The sequence below is a fragment of the Gadus morhua genome, chromosome 11 (assembly GCF_902167405.1).
Source record: "Gadus morhua chromosome 11, gadMor3.0, whole genome shotgun sequence".
NCBI classification, from domain to species: Eukaryota; Metazoa; Chordata; class Actinopteri; order Gadiformes; family Gadidae; genus Gadus; species Gadus morhua.
In genome coordinates this window covers 7995016-8018263 of record NC_044058.1, presented here as the reverse complement: position 1 = coordinate 8018263, position 23248 = coordinate 7995016, and the positions used below count along the sequence as shown (strand labels likewise).

At 47.9% G+C, this 23248-nt stretch overlaps 1 protein-coding gene across 3 annotated transcripts in view; it reads right to left on the bottom strand.

The window, feature by feature from the left end:
• Nucleotides 1-20141, bottom strand: part of cicb (capicua transcriptional repressor b) — a 41133-nt gene extending 20992 nt beyond the window's left edge. For 2 of the 3 annotated variants that reach the window (XM_030370208.1, XM_030370209.1), the window contains exons 1-2: nucleotides 19912-20140; nucleotides 9054-13294 (exon numbers count right to left, since the gene is read on the bottom strand). In XM_030370208.1, the coding sequence (XP_030226068.1) occupies nucleotides 9054-13065 (4012 nt within the window). In that variant the 5' untranslated portion in view covers nucleotides 13066-13294; nucleotides 19912-20140. Of the gene's footprint in view, nucleotides 1-9053; nucleotides 13295-19911 lie in introns of all 3 variants that reach the window. The other variant, XM_030370210.1, reaches the window with a different exon arrangement.
• Between the last annotated feature and the right edge of the window lie 3107 nt (nucleotides 20142-23248).

Here is a 23248-nt window from a genome sequence, read left to right as displayed (position 1 = left end):
ACGCTTGAACATATCACACAAGCCCCTCATAATAGAGTTCATTGGCTAAATTATTGTTATCAGCCATAGTAGTTTGAGGTTTATAGGTTAGGTATGTAAATTACCGGAGTTGAGCTATATCTTACCTTTTACCTAAGTATGTGAAGCACTTTGAGTCTGCCTTGTGTATGAAAAGTGCTATGTAAATAAAGTTGCCTTGCCTTGCCTAAATCATATAACAAAAATGTAGACAAGAAATTTTTAAACACTTCACTTGACAAATAATTATGGTAATAGAAAAAAATCTGTTTAAACCGGTTTAGGTTTAAACTTGCTATAGTTATGCGTTTGCGAGGCAAACTTGCTGTAGTTATGCATTCTTCAATTCGTCAATGTTTATTGCAGAGGTTGAGAGAGAGAGATCCCGGAGACTATATGGCATTCCTTCTAAGTAGCAAACCAACCACCACGATACGGGTAGGTGTTCGAGGTATTATATCGGCTGCTTTGCAGTCACATGGACCCATGGATGAGTCTTAAATGCCCCCTGCCAAAACTTTTGTTCCACCTTTATGCTCCCGTGTCGACGCTACACCTGCAGAGCGGAGCCCCTCTCTCCTCCTCTCCACCGCCACTGCGGCGGCGCCTCTGCTCTGTCGCTCTCCCAGCCATCCAACACTCGCTCCGTCCAATTATAACCATCTACCATCCTTCGTAGTTACTATGGCAACAATCCTGTCGGGCAAAGGGTCCCCGAGTAACCTGTGGCAACCAATGACCATTAGGTCTATCTCCCTTCAACCGGTCACAACCGAGCAACCATGGGTGTCACGTTTTTTCAGTTGGAATCCCATTCAACTGCCATTGAATGCGACCTTAAAGAACAGGTCTATGAGCATCAAAACTTTACCTCCTCAAAACCAAGCCTCCCCATTCCCCTTCTCTGTGTGTTTATTACCCATGTAAAATAATCATTTCTGGATCTGGTGAAATTTCTCCCCTGCTCATTCGCTATTTAAACGATGTTGCATGTCATTGGATTTAAAAAGGCGCGAGCAAACACATCGAGGATATAAGCAGACTCCTTGGCTACCAGAGTCAGAGCAACCTTTTCTTCCCCAGCCACAAACCTGAACCAATGAGGAGGGCGTACGTAATGGTGCCTTCAGACCAGTGTGTGGACGGCTGTGTCTCTGAGCTGCTGCGAGCTGCCGATGTAATGTGTGATTTCTACCATCTGGTGGCACTGCAAGCTCAGAGATAAATGAACCAGTGAGTGGTGAGAGGGAAAGAGGATTGGGATGAGGGGAGAAGGAGAAAAAAAAGCCCACCGCAAAGTCTCGTGCAAACTCACTTTCATACATGACCAGGGTCGGGGGATGAAACTAAACGGCACACTTTTAGGATGAATAAACGGGAACTAACTTCCCCTACGGGTAAACAACACCGATGGTATCAATCTGCACCCAAGTCTAGGAGGCGGTGAGCCTTATCTCTGCAGACTCATGTTGATGTTGTCCTTCCCAAGTGTAGAACACAATGAATTGAGAATGAGCATTTTGCATGGGGGCCTTTGGTTAAACGTTCAAGGCCATGGCCACACCGAACTGAGCGAGGAGTGATCCAGATGTGGCTGTTGCCGTGGCCTACACATCACTCCCCGATATGCACGGCTTTGAGCGTTACGTAAAGGGAAGGAGGGGAGGGAGGGATAGAGGGAGGGAGGGAGGGAGGGAGGGAGGGAGGGAGGGAGGGAGGGAGGGAGGGAGGGAGGGAGGGAGGGGAATGTTATTCCCGGGTATCCGTATCCGGGTAGACCAGAGAGAGCGAGAGGGGGAGTGAGCAGGACTGGAGGGTGGGGGGGACGGATGCGCCGGTGGGTGATGGCAGTGGGAGAGCGGGCGAGGGGGTGGTGGTGGGGGGGTGTTGGTAACGCACCACTGCAGTGCGATGGAGCAAAGGGTTAACACGCACAATTTGTCGTGAGTCTGTTTTGAGACAATTTTCGAGAAAAAAAATGGAGGTATACAGAGAGATCAAAAGAGATGGGTCATGGAGCACAAAGTCACACGGTGAGGAGAGCGCGCACGTGTCCATGAGCGTGACCGCTTTTATGTGTGTGTGTGTGTGACGCTGTGTCGAGTTCATTTTTACATGCTTTTCTGCATGCACATCAATGTTACCATGTTAAAAAAAAAAAGTATTTCACCAAACAAAAATTCACGGTCACTGAAATAAGAGATTTTGGAGCAAACAAAACATCGTCATGATTATATTCTGCAAAACAAACGGACCGCACACACAGGAGGCTGAGCGACACGGAGTCACACAATGAATGCCTTGCTCCACGACGGAAAGTCTCTGGTGCCATCATGATGTGGTCATGATAACTGTCTGGGCTTTTCTATTTCTCTTTACTTGAACTCATTTATTTACTGCCCACTCATTCTGGGATTTCGGAGCACAGACAAGATCTATGGATCCTGCCTAAAGTAGCCCACAGTCCCCCTCATCTCCCTGATCTCAGAGTCGGGCGAGAACATTTCTTCTGGAAAGTTCCCTTGGTGAAATAAACAAAGTCTGTCACGATGAGGTAGAACTGTAATTAGAACTTGCAAGAATAACATAAATATGTGAATAATTGAATTTTAAACTGAAAAAAAGGTGTTATTCTTCAGTTATGCACAATAAGTTCCCCTTGTTTTAAGTTGCAAATGAACAGAAGCCCCTTGACGGCCATGCACACGCACACACACACACACAAAAACGCACATACACACACACACACACACGCACACACAAACACCCATGCAAAAACGCAGCCACACACCCACACACATACATACACACATACACGCACACGCACACGCACACAAGCACAAACACCCAACCCCACACACATCCACTCCCCCCCCCCACACACAAACGCACAGCAAAACAGTTTCTTCTGAGAATATTCGGTTACGCGCGTGTTATTTGGATGTGTGCTGTTTGCTTTGTTACCATGGCAACAGTCATTTGGCTCACACGTCATATCCGGTTCTTGATGACACTCGATCGTTCATCTTGTCGCTAACACCTTATTCAACCTACCCTAATACAACAGAGACAATACACATTGTAGTACAACACATTTCAAATTCATACACGCCCTAGTACAACACATACACACTCTAGTACACGTACTCCAGTGCATCCTAAACACCAGACAAACACACTGTATAGTACAACGCACTCTAGTCCACCACAGACAGAACACCCTAGTGTGCCTAATACACATGCGAGAGTACAACGCATGAATACACACTCTAGTACTAGTACATCCTACCCCAACTATCCTAGTGCACATTATACACGCTCTATAGAACAACACATAAATCCAAGGTCCAGCCAATCATGTGCCACATATCCAAGCGTGCATTATACAAAAAACACACACTCCAGTATGTGTCACGCAATACAAATGCTAGTAACTCCGACATCATACACTCTATCTATTCTGGTCATCATACACACCAAACACACACCAAACACACCTTACTACAGGCAACACCACGCATACACACTCTGTCACCTCACACATGCCCCAGTCAGGAATGCACACACAGTACACACTCTGGAGCAACACAACCACAACACCCACCACACACATTCTCTTGTACAGGCATTTAAGTACATCATACACACCACATATTGTTCATATTCAAATATTCACCACATATAATCTGGTAGGAAAAATACACCACACTCAACTCAAGTTAGTCGAAGACAATACACACAACACACATGGTACATGATATACCACATGCTCTGGTAGACAAGATACACCACACACTACTCCGATAAATCATGCAACAGACACACAACAAACATCGCTCATCATATACAACCACATACATCAAAAACAATAAACACTCGTTTACATCATACACCAGACACACAATACACATCGCTCATCATACACGACATACATCAAACACAATACAGATACACACTCTATTACATTATACTACCGACACATAACACACATCTCTCATCATACACCACATACTCTGGAACACATCATACACACCACACCACACGCTGGTAGAGAGTGCACCACAGAATCGAGTACACCACACAGAAGACTGAATATATGTTGCTCTCAAACACTGGCAAAGCTTTACTGGCAAAAATACTAAATACAAATTCAAAACAATTTATACGTAGTATATTTTACTACATATTCGAGGGAGGAAAGGAGGCGAAAAAAATATAGTCTTGGTTCTTTATTCTTGAATTAATTTAATCGGATGCATTCCTCTCGTCTTCCATATCAGTCTGTTAAAATCCCAACCATAGTAACTGTATGTTCCTCTTCGTTGCTGCAATACAATTACACCAAGCAGCACACTCTTTGAAAGACATTGTGAAATAAATGAAACTAACTTCCAAGGTCACAAAATGGCCACAGTATGTCTGCAGTCAAAATGCTGTATTTATAATTAATTTACAATACATCCAAATGATATTCCCTCATATAAGTCAGAGGCTATTTAAGTCTGCAATGTGAAATTTCACACATTTTATCAAATTGGCACCAAATAGCCAAACCGACGAATGAATAGTGAGTGTAGTGAGCTATACCAACCATTACTGGCTGAGATACCAAGACCTACGCAAACACGAGCATGCACAAATCGACTCTCCCACGAGCACATGTGAGCACTCACTCTACAGGAAACACCCACACATGCACGCCCCTGAACCATCTCCAAAATAGACCGCTAAAACAAGCATGTGTATCACCCCCTCAAATTGCTGCCATTCTTCTTATTCATTCATTCGTTCATTCGGTCATTCAGTGATCTGTCAGATTACAAACAGGGGATTTGAGAAGGGCCCATGATGTCAGCATCTTGTATTTTACAGCAGCTGATGCAATACTTTTCCTACAGTATAACTATGGCGTTTCCTTTGGTTATTCCTATAGAACAACGTGGACAAATTGAGAGGATTAGGATCATACTAATTAGTGGTTTCATGATTTAAGCCAGTAATAATAACTGCACAAGCTGTCGCTGAGACTTTCACAAACTAAACCTCAAAGTTTGCACTCTGGAGCGACCAACTGGAGTATATTTCACAGACACTTCACAGTATATATTACCACGCTACGCAAACAAAGGCCTGGGACCCACCCGCACACAACCCGCCCACTGCTAGGCTCCACAACAGACGCTTCCTACACCTTCATTGACTATCATGTTACTCCCTTCACCGACACATACTCACACACACACACACACACACACACACACACACACACACACACACACACACACACACACACACACACACACACACACACACACACACACACACACACACACACACACACACACACACACACATTAAAACACACGTATTCACACGTGCACCCATATACACAGCATGAATCAGCCCAAATTGTTTGTAGCGGGAGGGAGAGAGAATTTAGGTCTCCAGAGCGAGTGAGGTAGGTTAAACACACACACACACACACACACACACACACACACACACACACACACACACACACACACACACACACACACAGACACACACACATCCTTAACATCTTCCCATAACCCCAGCTGAAGAACATGAAATGTACTAAACCTCTTCATACAAATAATTCTCTTCATCTCTGTTCACCGGACCAGGGTCGAGCAGTAAGCCGGGCACGCTCTCTATTAGAAACATTCCTCCTTAACGTCTTATACAGACCTTGTAACCAATTCGGTTACACATGCATACACACACACACACACACACACACACACACGCACGCACAAACATGCACGCCGACACACACACATGCACACACACACACACACACGCAAACACACGCACACATATAAATGCTATCGACACACATACACACAAGCACACACTCACACACACAAGCACAAATGTTGTCTCTGGAAATTGCAGCCAATTTGTGCGTATGCTGTTCAGTTCTGCATGGCCTCACTGTTCACCACATATTTCCTTCTAGAAACGTCTTGGTTACCTGTGTTTCCAGCCAGTGTACAGACAGAAGAAGAGAGTTTTTACTGTTGTTGAAACAGTTAATCAGTGTTAAGTTTAGCTTTTTCTTAACACACAGTTTAAAGTCTGTTTACCACCCCCCCCCCCCCCCCCCCCCCCCCCCCCTCAATGTTTTATATTTATTTTCATGCTAACCCTTTGTTGTACTAATAGGTGCTGTGTTTTCCAAGACGTCCAACTCGAGGACAGATCTCTCTATCCTGATCACACTGAGGACCTCACAGAGACCCGCTCCGCTGTTGAATGGATCCCCCCTCGGCCTGCACACACACACACACACACACACACACACACACACACACACACACACACACACACACACACACACACACACACACACACACACACACACACACACACACACACACACACACACACTTGTGTATAAAATCTAAATCCCAGCACAAGCCAACCGACAAATATATAAACATACTTGTACTGAAATATAGATAATAACAACTATTTGTAGTATAATATACTGTAATGAATTGTTATAACCGTACGTGAATCCTTAATATAAATAGTGTTGAAGCTCACGGATATCAAATTAAGTAAGCTCACTGATGTCCTACAGTGCCTCTGTGGCCTATCACCCAGCGTGTAATCTGGACTGTGTGATGGGAGTGTGGACTCCGTAGTTTGAAAGTGAATTTCAGTTAACCTCGACCTGAATTGACCGGCTGAGTCTCTGAGTCCGGTTGGCTTAGCAGACACACGGGGCCGGCCGCGGCCCGCGAGGTCGCTCCTTGACGCTCACACAACACATGGAGGGGCACACATACACATGCACGTGCACGCATGCACAAACACACACACACCTACACATGTGCAAGCGCAAACATGAGCATTGTGGATCTTTTATCGAGTCAGTCCTGAAATCAGAGCCACGTTATTTTTTTCTTTCAATTAAATTAAAAAGAATAATAATAAGAGACAGTTTTTAATCGGTCTATTCTGTAGCAGGCTGGCTTTTGGGATTTAGCTCTTTCTCTATTAGCGTTTCACAATTTGTTATTAATTTTTGTCGTTTTTTTGCCTTGATTTGTTTTAAGAAGTCATCATACAAATTGACTTGTGATACAGCAGGTTAGAAAGAGGACAAAAAAACACTGGCACATCTAAAAACTATGCATGCATAAAAAGTAAAGCAAAGGTCTATTTTAACACATGATATATAGTTAAAATATATATATCATATTTATATATTGATTTAGTCCCATTATATTTGAATGCAACCTCCTTTATGTCAGTATGTGCAAGTATATGTCAGAGTGTCTGTGTGTCTGTGTGTGTGTGTGTGTGTGTGTGTGTGTGTGTGTGTGTGTGTGTGTGTGTGTGTGTGTGTGTGTGTGTGTGTGTGTGTGTGTGTGTGTGTGTGTGTGTGTGTGTGTGTGTGTGTGTGTGTGTGTCCGTCTGTCCTTCTGGGTGCACCGATGAAAATAAGGATCAGTTTAGAAGGAAGTTGTCCAGTAAAAATAGCATTTATATATTTGAACTCTCTCATAATTTAAAGTGATGAATAAATAAACCTTTAAAGGACCGAGTAACCACAGATAGAAAAATGGTGTTTGTCTGTCTGTCTGTGTGAACCGAAAGATCAGTTCAGACAAAAGATGTCCATTCAAATATATTTTTTCTATATATTTTATCTTCATCATCATTTAAAGTAAATACGTATTTATATTATTTCAATATTCCCTTTTGACACGTCTTTACGTGTATGTGTGTGTGTGTATCTGTAAGTGTGTTTGTGTGTGTTTGTGTTTGTGTTTGTGTTTGTGTGTGTGTGTGTGTGTGTGTGTGTGTGTGTGTGTGTGTGTGTGTGTGTGTGTGTGTGTGTGTGTGTGTGTGTGTGTGTGTGTGTGTGTGTGTGTGTGTGTGTGTCGGCCAGCATAGTGGGAGTGTGGGCTCCCAGGGTGAGTCTAGTCATGTTTGAAATGTTGGAGTGGAGCCATGCCAGCGTCAGGCCGGCCCCCCTCCGTTGTGACCAGTGACCAGCACTTCCTGAACCCCTGCCCCGATCATCCAACACCCGGCTCACACACAGAGGGTGGTGCCCCACCCCCCCTCTCACACACACTCCCCCTGCATCACAACCCTCTTACACCTTAAGAACCAGGGTAGGGTTTAGTGGATGGATTTGAGAAAGTCTGAAAATATATATTTTATAAAAAAACAAAAGCATGTATTTATCATTTATTTATGGCATTTGATGAAGTATGGTTCTAATCCTAGCTCTAAAAAATTCACACCTTTTGTTTACTGTTTCTCAACATGAGGGGTGGGGAAACACTCTCATTGAAGCAACATTATTTTCCTTTTATTTGTATATACACGAAAGAGAAAAAAGGAACCCGTTTTATGCAGGAATGCTCTTATTTATTTGAATAACAGATTAACAGGAATCCAAGCGAAAGAAAAATAAATCATTGAAAAATATCTTTCTTTCACTTTTCTTTGAAATGATTCAATTCATAAATTTCCGCCCTAACAAACTACAGACCATGATTCTTCCAACAATCGTACCTAAAATAGCACCAAACTTATTTTCCGAAACAGAACATGCTCGATATTCCCCTTTGATCTCTGAACTAAGAGTGGGCAAACGCACAAAAACCGCCTCACCTGTACAGACCAACACGTCCCTCCACTGTAGGAACGAATATCAACCCTCACCTGCATCAATCAATGCAATCCCTCCCTTCTCTAAACCTACACAAACCCTCTCCAGGGCAAATCAATACAATCTCTCGGCGTTAGAAACCAAATGATCACCTCCATGAACCAATACAAACTTCACCTCAATGAACCGATACAAACATTCACCTGTAAGAACCAACACAACATTCACCTGTATGGACCAATACAACCATCACCTGTATGGACCAATGCAACCATCACCTGTATGGACCAATAAAACCATCACCTGTATGGACCAATACAACTGCTCTGGTGTGTAAACCAATAACATCTCTTGCCCGCATTCACCGATGGTAGCTCACCTGTGCCGGGGCGTCCTATGATGATGTCCTTCCGGGGCGCGGGGTGCAGGTTCTCGGCGGGCAGGATGAGGGGCAGCAGGGCGGTGGGGGAGGGGTGACAGGGGACCGGCTGCTGGACCTCTGTCCCGAACGCCGCCGCCTTGTCCGGCTCCTTCCCCGCCGGGCAGGCGTTGCTGCCGGGGATGGGGGCGTTGTTGGTGTTGCTGCTGACGGTGATGGATAGGGTCTGCATGGCGTTGATGCCGCCGGGGGCCAGGGAGGTGGGGGCGGGGGAGACCAGCACCAGGGTCTGGGCCGGGTTCTGGAGCAGGACGGTCCCGTTGGTCACGGTGGCTGAGGCCGCGTTGATGGGGACGGGGACCTGGAGGCCAGCCACCGGCAGGGGGGTGAAGGGCACGAGCCCGGGCTCTTTGGAGGTCTTGGGCAGCCCCTCGGCCCCGCCTCCCCCCCTCCCAATGGGACCCTCGGTGAACTTGGCCAGCGGCACTTCAGGGTTCCTCACGATGACCGGGGAGTCCCTGAGGGCCTGCTGGGGGACAGGGACCACCCGGCGAAGCCCTCCGTCGGGGGGCAGGGAGGAGGGGGGCAGGGGGGAGATCAGGAGAGGAGGCGGGGAGGAGGCTGTGGAGGACGGGGGTCTGCTGGAGGGGGGGGTGCCGGCTCCACGGTGTCGTGAGGAGGTGGGCGTCTGGGTGCGCGAGTAGGAGGCCTGCGTCTGCGGCGACAGCACCCGGAAGGAGCTGTTGAGGTCCCCCTGCTCCGGCTCCGTCTTGGGGGTGTAGTCGTGGTGGTGCGAGGGCGGCGGTGGGGGAGGGGCGGCCTCGGACTTCCGCTTCCCCGGGGCGGTGCTGGTGGGGACGGTGAAGGTCAGGTTGGCGTGGAACGACGGCTGATGCCCCGAGGCGTGCCTCTCCCGCTCGCCCGCCGCACTGGCACTGGCTCTACCCCCTGCTCCCCCCCCGGTCCCACTGGGCTGCCGCTGCCTCCGGTGGGGCGGGACGGGGGAGGCGTTGATGGGGGAGAAGTTGGCAGGCCGGAAGCCGAACAGCGGCGACGGGGAGGGGGACGGGGCGGGGGAGAAGGGCGACTGGTTGGAGATGGGGGAGAAGGAGGGCGTGCAGGAGCGCGAGCTGCCCAGGGACACCAGCATGGTGGCGGCCTCGCACTCGTCCATGTCGAAGCGGGACGACAGGTCGTGGGGCAGGAGGGCCGCCTGCACCAGCCGGGGCCGGGAGTCCCCTCGGCTGCTGGCCTCGCTGCTCTCCCGGGACGTGTCGTCCCAGTCGAACTCGCTGCTCGCTCGCCCCCGCATGTCCGAGGGGGTCACGGTCCCCGAGCTGCTGCCCCCCCCTCCGGCCCCGCCCCGCTCCCCTCCCCCTCCGCCGCCCCCCCCGGCCGCCTCCATCTCCTTGGTCCTCATGGACAGGTGGCGGGAGCAGTAGCCGCGGCGCTGGGACTCCTTCATGCAGCCCTCCCGGGAGCACAGCCGCCGCCACTGCTTCCCGTTGAACTTCTTGCGGATGCCGTTGTTGGTGCACACCACGTCGCCCTTCTTGTACTTCTGCTGCGCCAGCGACAGCGGGGTGCGGGAGCGCGAGGAGGAGGTGCTGGGCGTAGAGGGGGGGGTCTGAGTGGGCGTGGTCTTGGTGGAAGGGAGGCTGGCCTGGGAGAGGCTCAGCTCAGGCCTCAGAGAGGCAGGGGAGGAGGGGGGCTGCTGGGGGCCGGTCAGGGCGGAGAGGGGGCCCCGAGCCACCGCCAGATGAGGGGAGGAGGACGAGGAGCAGCCAGGGGGCTTGGAGAGGATGTGTCTGTGCTGGGGGGTCCCGGAACTGGGCTTTTGGCCCCCCGATGGACCCATGTTGAAGTTAGAGACCTCCATGTCTACCTCCGGGGTGTTGGGCTGCTTCTGTCTCTCGGTGTCTCCGTAGACGGGGCTCGTGGCTACGCTGGCGGCCACCGTAGCGGAGTGCAGAGACAGGTGTGTGCTTACGTAGGAGTGCCCCCCCACCACTCCTGGAGGGAAGCCGTGGGCCCCCGACCTCGGGCTTCCCCCCAGCACCCCCATTCCAATGCTCAGCTGACATACCTCTCTCTCCACCTCCATCTCCTCCCTCCGCTCTCTCTCCTCCATCTCCAGCTCCTTCTCCCGCTCCCGCTCCCTCCCCCCGTCCATCTGTGGGACCTCCCAGGGAGGGGAGAGCAGCCTCAGGCTCTGCCTGGACACCCACACTGCCTGGCCCTTGGTCAGGACCTGGGCTTCATCCTCCAGGACCACCCGATAGGGGAAGGAAACGGCTGGGTGGGGGTCCACCTGGGAGACCACCCCCTCCCTGAACACCACGGGTCTCCCTTCTTCTCCTCCAAAAGGCACACATACTCTGGTCCCCACGGCCACGGGGGCCGTACCGGGCGGGGGCGCGTCCAAGATGAAGTCCACCGCTCCCTCGTCCCCCGGCGACGAGGTCATACTGGCTCCCCCGAGGAAGGGGAACCGGACCAGTCCCTCCCCCTCCTTCTCTCCCTGCAGCTGGACCTCCACGCTGCCCCCGCTCACCCTCCGCACCACCCCCGGACTGAACACCGGGGACTTTGGTCCTGAGTCCTTCCCGGCGACCCCCTTCTCCTCCCTGACACTGGTCTCCCTGCTGCTCCTGGCCCTGCGAGCCAGCACCCTCTGGTTCTTCAGGCCCTTGGCCAGGGCCTCGGACAGGCTAGCTTCTCTGGAATGGTTGCTATGGAGGTGAGCGAGGCCTTCTGCTATCTTCTGGTGGAGGCTGGGCCCCGTCGCCTCCTTCACCTCCAGGTCGGCCGAGCTCTCGCTCGCCGTGTCGGTGGAGGACGAACAGGCCGAGTTCTGGGGGCCCTCTGTGTGGCTTTCCCCAGCGGGGGCCTCTCTTTCTTGGGGAAGTGCTTTAGGGTGAGCCTCGTTGGGGACACTGCTGAGAGAAGTCGTTTCTGGTGCTTTGCTGTATTCTTTTGGCGCTGAGGGCTTATAACCTGAGCTAGGATTAATTATATTACTGCTATTGCTAATACTCTTACTGCTAGTACTACTGTCACTACGGTTGCTGACATTCACACCACTCATAGCGTGTTCACTGTTACTGTTGATGGTGCTGTTAATGCTTCCGCTGATGCTCAAACTATTACTAATGGTGATAGAATTACTGCCATTGTTTCTGGGCATCAAGCTAGTTCTGGTGATATCATTGCTGTGGTAACCGCTTTGTATAAGCGACGGACTGGAGGTAGGGATATTGGCAATGGCACCGCCATTGCTCACAAAGTGCTCATAAGTATACTTTTTCTTGGGAACACGGGCCTTAAAAGTGGCTGTTTTCCTACTGGAATGGGAGCCCGTGCTGGGACTGGGGGTAGTGGTCACGGGGAGGGGAGTCGGGGTAGAGGTTGCTATGGTCGGGGTTACACTGTGGTTTGATAAAGGCATCGGGGTAGAGGTTAGTATGGTTGGGGTCAAAGCCGGGCTGCTGGAGACAGGCGCTTTCGTAGAGGCTGCTATGGTTGGAGTGTGGTTGGAGACACAGGTGGCTAGGGAAGAGACCGCTGTGGTCGGGGTCGCGTTGTGGTGGGAGACGGGCGTCGGTGTGCCCTCTGCTATGGTGGGGGTCATAACGGGGTTGGGAACGGGTTGGGTTGGGGTAGAGGTCGCTATGGTTGGGGCTGTATTGTGGTGGGAGAACGTGATATTGCCGTTGGTCCCAAGGGACTTCCCCTCCTCCCTCTTCTCCTCGACCCCCCTCCCACTCTTCTCAGCGGACACCACGGCCTTCTGCGCCTCCTTCGACTCCTCCTTCTTCCTGGGGGTAATGCTACTGGTGATGGGCTCCTTGCGGAGTGCGTCTGCAGTGAGCGGGGCCTGTCTCTCCCTCCTGACCCGCTCCCTCCTGGTGTCCTTCTCCGGGGACCCCTGGGAGACGGCCTTCCTCCTCCCCCCCCGGCCCCTGGCCCCCGCTGGAGGGGGCCGTCCACCCTGCTTCTTCACGGGCCTCATGTCCTGGTGCGCGGTCTCTGCGGTGGTCCGGCCTCTGGTACTGCTCACAGGATCACTTCACTTCAAAGTGCTCCGAGCGGCATGGCACTTCAGGCTCTGGACGTTTCCAAGGCACCTCTTGCTATCTGTTCTTTTGTTCTTTTGTCCGCTCTCCCTTTCTTTCTGCTTTCTCGCGTGTTTTCTTCCTATGCCCCCGTTCTGTGCCCTTGCTCTTTCTCTGCACTGCAGGCTGGTAAAAAAGAGAGAGAGAAAGGGAACAGGGAAAGAGAGAGGACAGGTGGTCATTTATTATCTTCATCATCAGAATTAGCTCCGATTAGGAATGATGTCATGGCTCAAAGTGTGCAGCTCTGCACTAGTCCTAAAGGCGCTATGTCGAAGGATCTCCCATAGCCCCCCCTCTCTGTTGGACCAATCCAATATCCGCTGTGTGTTTGTATGTGTGTGTGTGTGTGTGTGTGTGTGTGTGTGTGTGTGTGTGTGTGTGTGTGTGTGTGTGTGTGTGTGTGTGTGTGTGTGTGTGTGTGTGTGTGTGTGTGTGTGCGTGTGTGAGAGAGAGAGAAAATTGCAAACTTTCTAAAATTATAATAATTAAATATAATCTATTTTTAACAATGAATGAATAACTTTAATTAACTATACATGATAATTATGAAATAAACCTGTAATTAGGTAAAATATTTTTAAACTTAAAAAAATACAAAAAGTATATACAAATATTCAAAGATAACCATTATTAGTAAAGCTTAACTGTCTGGATGTATTTGAAAAAAAAAATGTATTTGTGTGTGTGTGTGTGTGTGTGTGTGTGTGTGTGTGTGTGTGTGTGTGTGTGTGTGTGTGTGTGTGTGTGTGTGTGTGTGTCTGTGTCTGTGTCTGTGTCTGTGTGTGTGTGTGTGTGTGTGTGTGTGTGTGTGTGTTTGTGTGGGTTTGTGCATTTGTGTGTTTTGTGTCTGTAGTCCACACAATTATTTTCTCAACAGCGTAATGTTTAGAAAACACAAAAGTAAGCCAATCATGAAGGGAGAAACATTGTCAAGGTCACTCCTCATCAAACATTTGCCTTACAGAAACTCTTATCTCTTTTTGATCTAATTCTTCCAATTCTCTCTTAAGCTCCCATTAAGTAGAAAAAGGCTGGAGGTGATTGGTTTAAGGTCACCCTACATTGTAGCAATATGAGAGCATAGAGAGAGAGAGCAAGAGAGAGAGAGAGAGAGAGAGAGAGAGAGAGAGAGAGAGAGAGAGAGAGAGAGAGAGAGAGAGAGAGATAGAGAGAGAGAGTGAGAGCGAGAGACAGAGGGTCAGACAGACAGAGAAAGAGAGACAGAGACAGACAGAGAGAGAGCTCTGAGAACAGCAAGATGGACCAGCTGTTTGTATAAAACAGATTATGCGTGTAGTTACTGGGAATTTCCATGGCTGTTTTCACACCGTCTATCTCCCTCTCTGTCTCTGTCTCGGCCTCTTCAGCGGCGTCTTTTTTTTCTTTTTTTTCTGTGTTTCCCTTCTGGCAGATAAAGACATATATTGTGCCCAAAGGAAACTTTTTTTATATCTGTCGTGCCGTGATTAGCGAGAGAAAATAAAATGATCAGGCACATCCACCGATGCCAGAGAAAATGACTCAAAAGGATAGCAAGCACACGGACACACAACACTGATGTTGGTAACCTGCCTGCTTGTACTTTACATAGAAAACCTGCAAACATTGCTAACCATTATGACAGCAATGTCTACATTTATGCAAAAAGGTCAACACACACAGATACTCACGCAAGTAGTGGCAAAAGCGCACACATTCCGTCTGGGAAAGTGGGAAAGTTTCCCAGTGTCCCTTGTGAACTACAGGTTGACTATGACTATATAACTATTTAATTGACGAAAACTATCTAACAAATCAGATCCTACTTCCTGTGGTATGAGATTGATATTCCAGCATAACTAATCAACTCCCAGGTGGATGACTCTCCCACTCAGCGGCTGAGCTCCTCGTGTGGCCTGTCCCCTGTGCATGCTGGGCACCCTGGGGTGTAGTGTGTGAGGTACAGGAAAGTGTTTAACGTAAGTGTGTAATGTGACTTACAGGCTGATAGGTCTAGCTCTCGTCGCCCACTCCAATGTATTAAAAAAAATGTAAATTCTGTATATTTGTGTAAAATCTTACATATAACCTTTGATTCTGGCTGTGGAAGGATATATATATATATATATATATATATATATATATATATATATATGTAAAAATCCTCCCATTTACCATGTTCTCAATAGGCAGTCGGCCCAGCAGGGCAGAATGTGTTCTCTAACACAGGCCTGTTCCCCATTACAGATCAACAGAGTAAAAATAGAAAAAATAGAGCAATAAAAGCCTAATATGTCTGTGCTTTAGGGTTGACTGAATGACTGGTTGAATGGCTGCCAGACTAGCTTAACTGGCTGATGCTCTTGTTGGTTGGTTAATGGTTTCCCTGGCTGACTAGCTAGGATCTGATGTCAGCCTGAAAATATGTGTTCGGTCGTGCTTATGACTACCCAAAATACCCTTGGCGAGTACTGATAAGCAGACAGGATGTGTTTGTTTTTGGTTGTGTGCAAGTCTATGTGTTTGTGTACCTTAGCGGCTGTGTGTGTATTTGTGTGTTTATTCTGTGTGATTCTGAGTTGGTAATTAGTCATTCTGAACTTTTCAAGGTAATAAAATGGACAACGTGCATCCTGGGCACAAATCTGAGGTTACACTCACGCAGATTGCTTTTTTTTATTTTTTTATAAACACATTTTTATGAGGTCAATTGAGAGCCTTTGTGTCTCAGCCATAATTTAAATAATTTATTAATGTAAAGGGGGAAATTTATGCTTATAAAACATTAGCTCTCACATAAACTACATTGTATTATTTCATACAATGCTGTAATAGTAAAATGACTTTGTTAAATCTGTGTTTTACGTACCACTCAAACGACAATGGGGCTGCTTACCTTAACAACCGGCACAACTGTGTTTTGTGAAGACCTAAATATATTTTAACTGAACAACCAGAATACACACCAGAATCAATTTTTTCTGGATTATACTGTCTACAACCCTGATATTTTTCACACTGGTTCAATATCAGGGGAAAAAAAGAGAGAATCCCAAGCAAGGTTTACTCTGGTCCAAGTTGAATAAATAGTCGGTAGTTTTGCTGTAATAGTGACCTCTGGGTAAATCCAACTTGAAGCTTGTTAATGGGCAATCCTATAGTTCCTACACGGCTAGGCCCAGCTTCTCCAAAAATACAAGTCCGTCAGGTGTAATAAACATACATTACAAGTCATTCAACAGTAATTTAACTCTGTATGGTAAGACAAACACACACACACAGACACACTCAAACACACAGACACACACACTCACACACTTCTCCCCCCCACACACACACACACATCTCACACACACACACACACACACATCTCACACACACACACACACACACACACACACACACACACACACACACACACACACACACACACACACACACACACACACACACACACACACACACACACACACACACACACACAGAATGCTCTCTTTGGAATTGCCAGTTTACTTATCCACACATTGTTAAATTCTCGTCTTGCCTTGTAATGTCGCACGTGCACGTTGTTGTGTAACTACAGTTTTCGCGTTTGCTTGTGCATGTGTGTTCAGGCTTCTCAATATGGATACAGCATTACAGTGATCACAGATACTATGATAACGACCTGTGATATCACTGTGCCATTCTGAAGACCAGTTTCCCTCATAAGTGTATCAGAGCATGTACATAGCCCATAAGAACATGTCAGGACATGCAGGGACATGTCTTACATTTGACTCTATAATGACACAACAACCCCCTTATGTTCCCCTGATGCCCCTCACGTTTAGACGTATATTTACATGACATCAACACTAACACACTAATTATAATAAATACCTACAATTTCGCTAAAAAGCCATCAGCCCAGCTTTTGTGATGACGAGTCTATATCGTGCTCATCTGTAATTACTACATTAATATGTTATGCTATGCAGCCCGTGCATTAGGTCTGGTCTAGTGGTTCAGCTTGTGGTGCTGTGGTACGAACCGATACCTACAGAAAAACAAATAAAACCACGACCACTGCCTCTTAAAAACAGACTGTCATAGGACCATTGCTTTCACTGTAAAACCATTCGGTCTCAGAATGGAGGAAATCCAAGGTGATGTCACATCAAAAGTATGGTGGCTGCCATCAGCACACACACACCCACACATGCATGACACACACATGCCAAACACACACACGGTCAACACCGACACTCAGGACACACATGCCCAAAACACACACACTTATGACACACGCAAACAGACACGATGCATGCACACACAGGAGATGCCCTTAATGAGGAAAGCGGGTTTGAACATTAGTGCTTCAGGAAGCCGTCTCCCAGTGCCTTAGTGCACTCTTGTTTCCTATTACACTGCGATTTATTATCACACTATGCAACCCTGATACACCCACCACCCCGATGCCAGTTTATACACACGCGTTGTGGGGGGAAACACACACACACACACAGCCTGTGCCTCAGTCGCAACAACCGTGGCACAGCGGGTGAGCAGGAGCGTCTGTAGCTGCATTTATAATTCACTGTGTGTGTGATATGTAACCCTATGTGAAGGAGATGTGATCAAGGCTGCTCGAATGTGTGTGCGTGTGTGTGCGTGTGTGTGTGTGTGTGTGTGTGTGCGTGTGTGTGTGTGTGTGTGTGTGTGCGTGTGTGTGCGTGTGTGTGTGTGTGTGTGTGTGTGTGTGTGTGTGTGTGTGTGTGTGTGTGTGTGTGTGTGTGTGTGTGTGTGTGTGTGTGTGTGTGCGTGTGTGAGAAGGGGAACAGGGGCTATAAAGGGATGGTGCTGGATGGAGAGATCACTCGACGGCCAGGTAAGACAGAGCCTAACTAAAAAGCAGCGCTGGAGTGACAGACTAAACCGTGGCGACCAGGATACAAACACACAGTCATTAATTAATTCTCTGGATTCAAAAACACTGGTATACGGATGAGACTGTGCATCCTGCGACAACACAACAAAAATAAACTGTCTTTAGGCTTGCGTGTGTCTGTGGGTTTGTTTGAGTGTGTTGTGTGAACGTATGTTTGAGTGTGTGTGTGTGTGTGTGTGTGTGTGTGTGTGTGTGTGTGTGTGTGTGTGTGTGTGTGTGTGTGTGTGTGTGTGTGTGTGTGTGTGTGTGTGTGTGCACGTATGTGAGTGTGTGTATGTGAGTGTGTGTGTGTGTAAGGTTTGGTTCGCACTCTCTGCATCTGTGGTGATATTTTATGGATATGGACAGCTGCCTGGCCTCTCCCGTATGTTGTACGGTATGTCGGTAGAAAATAAAAATGTAGGCTTGTGATTTGTGCATCCTGGCCCTTATCGATGAGTGGGTCCAAGGCATATAGATTAGAGGTGACTGCTCCATGTTAGGGACAGGGGCAGAATGGCAGGGATGCCAATACACGCCACATGAATGGACAGCATCTTTCAGAGGGCCAGTGCCCTGTGTCACCCAAGTACTCTCTTTGCCTAAAAAAGACAATGATGCGGAGACAAGTGAACAGACGTGATACATGCATTTTACTGCATCTGTGTAAGACTACAATAGACGTGCATTTGCCCAGAATGGCTGTCAAACGATATAACACAAATTGTATATGTGTGACTATGGGTCTAAGAAATGAAACAGAATATGGATTAAAATAAAGTGTTCGAAACTGTTCAGTTAAAAATGTCAAGAGAAGGAAAAAAATGCATTCGTTGCGTGCTATTTTCTAGATCAAGAAAAGTGGAGTGTAGTCGAGATGGGGGGGAAAGCCGAGAAAGCGAGGAATGCGCTGCTGCGTTTCCCGGTCTTTCTGGCCGTCCGCTGCTCGCGCTGAGCGGAGCACGAGAGGCTCCAAACACACAATGTCAAATGATCTGACTCGCGCCACTCGCTCGGTCTGCCATGATCACGGACAGCGAATAAAACAAACAAGCAAACAACCTGTGTCGAGTGATGTTTCATATTAGACATGGACCTAAAATGTCCTTCTGCGTGAGATGGATGTCGGCGTGTAAATGTAACACAATGTCGATTTAAATCGTGTGGAACCCGCTGCAGAACATGTCGCTTAAACGGGGGTCTTTGGACCCTGTAAATATATTAAAGTGGAACAACGCAGAAGCTGTGCGTCCATCGGAGTGGTTCGCTCTACTATGCACTACGGTGTTAGTATTGGTAGTAGCGGCGCTTGTAGTAATCGTAGTACGCAACGTTGGCAGACAAACACCGTAGTGACATCGCCGACAGCAGCCCGTCCACAAGGAAATGCGGCGAAATGTTCTCGTGTTGCGTCTAATTTGACCGATGCGTTTTATGTACTATGTACGATTGTAACATGTTAATAAACAGACTGATGCTGGGGAAAATACCGACGCTTTTACAATGGGTCGCTTGTTAAGGGAGCCCTTTTCTGGGAAAACTCGTAAACTTATGCTGAGGACAATTGTTACATAACAACAAGGCTGTTGTGTTCATGACCAACTCGATCCCAAGTGTTCTTGCACGCCCATTAGACTGCAGTAAAAACATTGGACAAAGTTTTCAGCTTTGCACTCCCACCCCTCTCCTCGCCTTTCTCGTCTCTTCCTCACCGAGCCATGTCACTGCTTTTCTTTTGCACACTATGCTGCCGCCCATTGGAAAACCGTCCAGTCCAACGTTAGCTTCTCTCTGGTCAATACAATCCACGTCGACTGAGCTTTATAACCTTGCTAACTTTGTTTCAACTTACCCACAATGGACGTTTTTACTTCGGATGAGAAAGATCTATGCTCCGATTATGCAGATGGAGAAGACTCGCACCAATTCCGAACGACATCCACTTGCGGTCGGCGACATCTGTGGGATACAAACTTACACTACTTTTCCTCCGCCAAACATGTCTTTTTCCCACAGCAACTCAAACACGGATAAAAAAAACTATCAGTCTCATTTCCACTACAGTCACAAAATGGTGAATGAACCACTAACAGCTGGGTGAACTGACCAATCAGAGGTTGGTGACAGGTACAGTAGCTTATCAGCGTTGACGTTAGAGGCTAAAGGGCGTGGAAAGCTGTCAAAGCCCAGTTGATTGACGGGACGGCTCAGCCAATGGTATAAGAATGCTTGGCGATACCGGTGCTCTGTCCCATACTTTACAGTACCCAATCAGGGCCTTGGGAACCATAGGAACAGTATGTGGGCGGGTTGAAGGGAGGGAACAGCCAGGGAGAGCCAATAGAAACACACCAGTCCCCCTCCTTTCGTAAAAAGTGTATGTTTACCATAATTGACAGGACAAGTGCCTTCCCTGGGCAAACGGCGGTCATACATCGCTCTGCCCGTACAGACATAAGAATACAACCAAAGTTTAAATGGCAAATTACATTCTTTAGTTATTCTTACCTATAGGGTGTGAAAAATACGAAGAATAATGCAACCACTTAAATTAAGGAAAACATTTAGGGTGACCACAAGAAGCCGCATGGCCGACAGAGAATTCTGATTAAACAACAAGAGGTTTTGTGACAGGTCTGTCTGAGGTATAGTGGACATCTCCAGGCGGCAACCGTGGGATATATCTCCCTTGCAACTGTTGTCTCTCTCCCTATTTTTTCTCTCTCAGCAACAGACCCTAACTTCGAGGCTTTTAACCAATAGTAGCCCTGTATTTTGCCTGCTCTGACGTCGGTAATTGCACTGCTCCGCCCACTCAATAGAAACCGAACGGACTGTGTTGGCTGACGTCACTTTGCTGATAGTCGATTGGGCAGGTGTGAACTGTCCTTAAACCAATAACTGAACACGGTGATGATGTCACCGAGAGTGTTGCCACCAGCTGGACCAAGGAGGCGTGGCGTGGTTGGTAAACTCGGCTAACCCCAAGCATATACTGCAACTGCATGTAGTTTGGGAAAACTGTGCGTGCCATGCACCGTGTGAGGCATAGTAAGGGAAGCGTACAATGGCATTCATTGTGCATGTCTGTCAAAGGTGTTCTTAAGGCACACCCGACTGCTCAGTGTAGACTAGGCTACTACCAGAGTCGAATGAGATCACCGTCGAGATGTACATAATGTTATTGTATAATGCGCCTTTTAAAGTTTTACGCTATGCTTGCTGTTTGACATTGGGAACGAAACGCTCGTGCACACCAGTTCCAGTGTAGATAACATTATGCAATCCACTAGCCTACTCTGTTGTAGTAGAGGCCAGACTGCAGACAGGCGTACATTCCCGTCGTTGCAGCCTTTCTCCGCATGTGATTCTGAACATACATGTTCAAGTTTCACTGAAGCATTGGCAAATGGAAAAAGGTCGCACATTCATTACAATTGTAGGGTTAGTTCAACGAAGAGAGTACGTTTAACAATATAACGCTGTGTGTGTGTGTGTGTGTGTGTGTGTGTGTGTGTGTGTGTGTGTGTGTGTGTGTGTGTGTGTGTGTGTGTGTGTGTGTGTGTGTGTGTGTGTGTGTGTTTATAGCGTGCGTGTGTTATGCGTGTGCTTGAGCGTGTCCGCGGACTTGTGTTTGAGGAAGTGAGAACGTGACAACAGTGCTGGCTAAACGCTGAAGTAGGGCGACATCTAGCGGTAGTCTGTCACACCTGCAGTTTAGACGTTTTCAGCCCATCAAAAATGCATTTGGATGCTTAGTTTGGATGTTGTCAGGACAATTAAGGTTATTGGGCGAGCAGGATAACAATGAAACGGATCAATACATGTTGTTACTGGACCACCAAGACGTGACCAGATATCAATCCACAGAATGAGTGCAGAATTTCCATTGAAGTGGCTGCATGAACACTCCCATTGAAATGTAATACATGTAATAGCAATGATAATGCTTTCCTTTGTGTATGGATCAATATATGAGCGATGAAGCTGAGAGGACACTGCTATACCCTCCACCCTCCTCGTTAACAAGGCCCCCACCCCCCTCCTTCACTGTGGGACCCTGACCTACGACCCTCACCCTTCACCCCCCTCTCTGTGTATTCATCACTGGTATGTCAATCAAACGCCAGAAACGCCCCCTCCACAGGCACAGAGACACACACAGCCATGCACACACACACACACACAGACAGACAGACAGACAGACAGACAGACAGACAGACAGACAGACAGACAGACAGACAGACAGACAGACAGACAGACAGACAGACAGACAGACAGACAGACAGACAGACAGACAGACAGACAGACAGACAGACAGACAGACAGACAGACAGACAGACAGACAGACAGACAGACAGACAGACAGACAGACAGACAGACAGACTCACTCACTCACTCACTCACTCACTCACTCACTCACTCACTCACTCACTCACTCACTCACTCACTCACTCACTCACTCACTCACTCACTCACTCACTCACTCACTCACACACATGCAGGCTACAAGCATGCAAACATGACCACACACAGATCCCCCCCCCCCCCCCCCCTCCCCCACACACACTAACACACACACACACACATACATACACCGACACACACACACCACTGTCTTCAGCTGTCAGTCAGCTATATAACAGACTGGAGATAACCAGAATACACAGAAGCTTTATCAGAAACTCAAAGGAAAACTTAAATTATATAATGATTATGTGTATGTTTGTATGGGGCGAGATTAATGAAACTAAACAAACCATTACAATCACAAGCAGTATCTCTGAGGATTTTTTAGCAGAACACCTTTGACCTGAGCTGAGCACTAAATTACCCTTTGGAATGTCTCTACCCACGCTTCTCTGTGGGTGCAGACACACAGTAGTATAACCCTGACCCCAAACCCCTGGCCTCCTGACCCCTGGGGCCCGGACAGTGGACCCCGGGCCCATCAGCCTTTGGATGACACAGGGCTTTGTCGGGATCCTGTTGGCCCCAGAACACTGAGAGGTAACAAGTAAGTTAGATTTTAGATAGTTCACTTTTCAACCTCACTTCTCTGCTATTGAATCGTATGATCTGAACGGGTTCCACTACTGTTACGTGTGCGTAGCTTTGTCCATCGTAGCTTAGTGTAACCAAAATAGGTGAGTAATAACTTCCCTAGGTTCCTCAGTCTTTTTATTAGA